The sequence below is a fragment of the Echinops telfairi genome, unplaced genomic scaffold (assembly GCF_000313985.2).
Source record: "Echinops telfairi isolate 266 unplaced genomic scaffold, ASM31398v2 ScPeMD7_7475;HRSCAF=8513, whole genome shotgun sequence".
NCBI classification, from domain to species: domain Eukaryota; kingdom Metazoa; phylum Chordata; class Mammalia; order Afrosoricida; family Tenrecidae; genus Echinops; species Echinops telfairi.
The window spans coordinates 13,408,921-13,413,029 of NW_022111379.1; the positions used below are offsets into that span (position 1 = coordinate 13,408,921).

General features: G+C 49.8%; 1 protein-coding gene across 2 annotated transcripts in view; it reads right to left on the reverse strand.

Annotated features, from left to right (window-relative positions):
- The window catches only part of KCNG3 (potassium voltage-gated channel modifier subfamily G member 3), a 93,984-nt gene extending 89,880 nt beyond the window's left edge, over positions 1-4,104 (reverse strand). The window contains exon 1 of one of the 2 annotated variants that reach the window (XM_004699773.2): positions 3,470-4,104. In XM_004699773.2, coding sequence (XP_004699830.1) covers positions 3,470-4,104 — 635 coding nt within the window. Of the gene's footprint in view, positions 1-3,436 lie in introns of both variants that reach the window. The other variant, XM_004699772.4, reaches the window with a different exon arrangement.
- Between the last annotated feature and the right edge of the window lie 5 nt (positions 4,105-4,109).

Sequence of the window (4,109 nt, forward strand, 5' to 3'; positions counted from 1 at the left end):
GTATCGCCACTCACACCACTGGTCCTGTAGGGCTCATCCGCCCTGGATTCCCTGTATTTCCAGTTCCTATCTGTACCAGTGGATCTTCCTTATTTATTGTCTAGCTTTCACATGCATTTGAGGTGCCTGAAAACATCCTGGCTGGGGTTCGGCACAGTGTGGCAAAATGAGGTTTCTCAATATGGCTCTTCTACCCCGGCCTCTGTAACTCCTACCAAATGATTGAGTGGGATCGTGCACACCGGGTATGCATAACAGTAATAGAGGGGATTGGTCAGTTTTAGTTGCCACTTCCCTGGCTATCAGGATGCGTCATCTCAAAAGCAGGAGCGAGAGAAATCCCAGGACCATCAAGAAAGAAAAGCCTGCGCTGGAACCGGGTGAGATCTGTGTCCCAAATGGCAGAGGCTGCGACCAGAGGCACCAGTGGCCGTGGCATAGAGGCCACGGGATAGGGCAGAGCCAGACAGATCTCAGACGCTGAGCAAGGAGATCATAAGACAGAACAGAAGAGCAGCACCCAGAATTTAGCAATGTGAGGCAGAGCGGCAGACTGGCTTCCTGGTCCCCAGAGGACAGACGCCAAAGGACCAGAGAGAAGTCTGGTTAAGAAGAGATGTTGCTGTGAAACAATGACTTTATCCTTCATGCTTTCCGATCCCGGCTCATGGTGACCTGTTCGCTTCCTTAACGGACTCCCTGAATTGTAAATACTGGCTGTGAGTTTGGTGTGGCCATTGCAACAGATTATCGAACCCCAAAGAACAGGAAGAGTGCCTTGGGAGGGACTGTTGGTGCCAGAATAGGGCAAACGGAGGATGGAGGGCGGACACGTGTCTGACCTCTGCCTCCTGGCAATAAGCTTTGGGCTGGGTTCTCTTTCTCCCTTGTATAGCCAGAAGAGGTCCGCTACCGGCCCCCCTGCCATTTTAGCAGGCAGCTAGTCCTCAGAGTGACATCTTTGCTTTTGAACACCTTAAAAAGATCTTTGGCAGCAGACTTGTCCAACACAACATGTCAGCTGACTTCGTGACTACTTCCCTACCCTCCGATAGGAGTGCATGATTGTTGATACATAAATAGCACCAGCATGCATCAGTGTTGGGCAGGACACCCTGTCAAGGAGGCCTCTTTTGTATCCTCCCCCACCTCAAAGGCCTTCCAACAGCACCTCAAAGTCACCTCTCAGTGATCGGCTGCACCTCCAAACGACCCACCTGAGACCTTTTTTATATGAAAAAAATTCTTACAATACTGGACCCTCAATAGTGCCTTGATATATAAACGATGCTTGTAAATGATCAGCTGATATATAAATGATGCTTGTAAATGATGACAGGAGATGTCAAGATTGGCAGGTGGTGGTGCAAACTGCAAAGAGCCTTGAAGCCCAACAAAGTAGTAAATGCTCAAAGTGATGTTTTCGAAAGACTCATGTCAATCACCTCCAACAGGCAGGGCTTGTTTGAAAGACTGCAGCAGAAAAAAGCCCAGCTCCACCTGCCTTTGCGAGGACCTTCTCTGTTGAAAGGGGCCTGGGAGAGGCTCCCTTGTACCGGCCAGAATCCTTGGTCAGACAGCCACCCGCTAGTTTATCATTTAGGGATTACAGATACTGTTTTTCAGAGGTCGGTTTTCATGTACCTCCACTCACAAAGTGAAGCTTAAATCTGGGCCATTAAGGAGGAGAAGAAGAAAAAAAGCTCTTGCCTGAAATATCTGGGTATCTAAGGAAACAGTTTTGACTTGAATAATTATATACCTTCATAAACTACATATATACAAATTAAGCATTGCTCTTCTCTTCCGTCACTTCTTTTGCAGTCTCTCCCTCTGGGGGGGTTTCTTCCCCGTCTCTCCTTCCCTAAAATGACTATTCACCTCTTTCCTATCTTTTACACTAATGATCTCCACACTGCTTTCTCACAAAACTCCCACCGGGCCCTGGGAAAAATGACCTATTATTCAGCTTATTTCACTGGGTTTTGCCTGTCTATTGCTTCAACCAACCCCCTCAATAGCTATTCAATTTTCCCCTTCCCTTTGCTAATGGAATTCCAACTGTCACTAGCCTAGAATTCTGCAATTACTACTAAATCCTTTCAAGGCCAGTCATTTGTGGCTCATTTTCCTATGGCCCTCTCAAAGAGGCCTGGAGCACTTACGTATTTAGATCCATAAATTAATTTTATTGTACTGTTTTTGTATCAACTAAGTCATTGTCATCTGTAAACTGAAAAATCACTTAGAACCTAATACACAAAATGAGTTTCCTAATGAAATCCCTTTCAAAGCATATATCTTGGATTTCATTCCAAGATGGCATATCAGAAATAGACTTCGTGGGACTAGACAATTTTATTCACTTCTTAGATGATATAACACACCTTTACTCCCCAAGGAAAATTATTCCACGGAAGCAATCTATTGCGATATCGGGGTACAGAGCACCATACCCAATGGACACATGCCTATCAGGAATTTTAAAAAGTGATCACAAGGCACAACTGTGAATTTTTAAAATGCATGGAAGAGAATCGTAGGGCAGTTTCAAGTGAAGATAAAATAATAATAGCAAATTATACAATTTGGCTTTCACCACCACCACCACCCCCAAAAAGCTGTTGCTTTCAAAAAGCCAGTTTTGTCCTGTTTATTCCTCCTGCAAAATAATCTCACTAGCCCTAACAACAGAAATAAGGAATCACTAGTACAAGTAAACATGGTCTTAGGAAAGATGGAGCGAAAACATAAACCACTCAAGTAGTGTTTGGTTCTGGATGGTTCTGGACAGCTTAGATGTTGTCTCCCCAAATGCCAGTGTTTTTCCTCCCCAACCTGAAGAGCCCTCTAAACCCCACAGCATGACTCCTTAGTACCAAATAGTGGCCAGATGCTTTGCCAACACCACGCTGTATAGGAAAACAAAGGGCCCCGATATCCATTATTTAGAGTCTATCTCGAAGTTCATTTCCTTTATAATCTAACAACTCCATTACAGCATATATTATGCCCGGGGCAGAGTGTATAGAATGTGTGGGCAGTGTATTTCACCACAACTAGACTTCATCTTTTCGAGCACCACCCAAAATAAGCAAATAATTCAAACTGCTCTTACTCAAGGTTAACGTGTTGGATAGCACAGTAAAAGTTTTGAGACCTCCAATTAGTCCGGGGCTATTTATTGGCTCAAAAGTTAACTAGGAAGATGGGAGATTTGGGTATTTCTATGTTCCCACCTGATGCCTGGTCGTTAAAAGAGGGCAGGAGCCAGACCCAAGGAAATAGGGACAGAGGTAAGGCCCCAAAGGGACCATCCCTTAGCTGGACGTGTCTGGGGCCACCAACCCAGCCCAAAGGCGGACGGGACGGAGACGGGACGGACAGGTGCACAGGACGGACTGGACTGGACAGGCAAAGAGGCAGTGCGTCCTACCCGGAGGGCTCCCTCCCAGGGCCGGCGGAGTACCTGCTCCGGTCATCCAGGCTGCGGTTGTCGGCGGCCGCGGCGCGCCAGTCCGGCAGCGTGCTGGCGCACAACACCACCATGGACACGATCACGAACACCACCGACACGCTGGCCAGGATCTGCGCGGCCAGCGACGACGTGGGCTCCTCGAAGGTGCGCCGCATGCGCTCCAGCCAGCGTCTGGAGGGGGCCGCCTCGGCGCCGCCGGTTCGCGCCTCGTCGCGGCCCAGCGCGCCCGGCTCGTCGGCGGCCGAGTAGAAGGTGTAGGTGTCGGACATGCGGTCGTCGAGGCGGCGCTGGCAGCAGTACTCGAGGTGCGTGCCCTCCAGGCCCCAGTAGATCATCTCGTTGTAGAAGGAGAGCTCGCACATCCGCGGCGCGAAGCGCAGCTTGCCGTGGCCGCGCACGTAGAGCAGGATGAAGCCGAAGGCCTCCGAGTGCCGGTCGAAGAAGTACTCGTTGCGCTCGCGGTCGTAGTCGTCGCACACCTCGAGCACGTCGCGCTCCGAGCGGCAGCCGTGCAGCCGGCTCACGCGCCGCAGCGGGAAGTCCTTCAGCAGCTCCCGGGACAGCGAGTACCGGGCGCCGCCCACGTTCAGCACCACCGACGCCGCCCGGCTGCGCCCCAAGGTCATGGCTG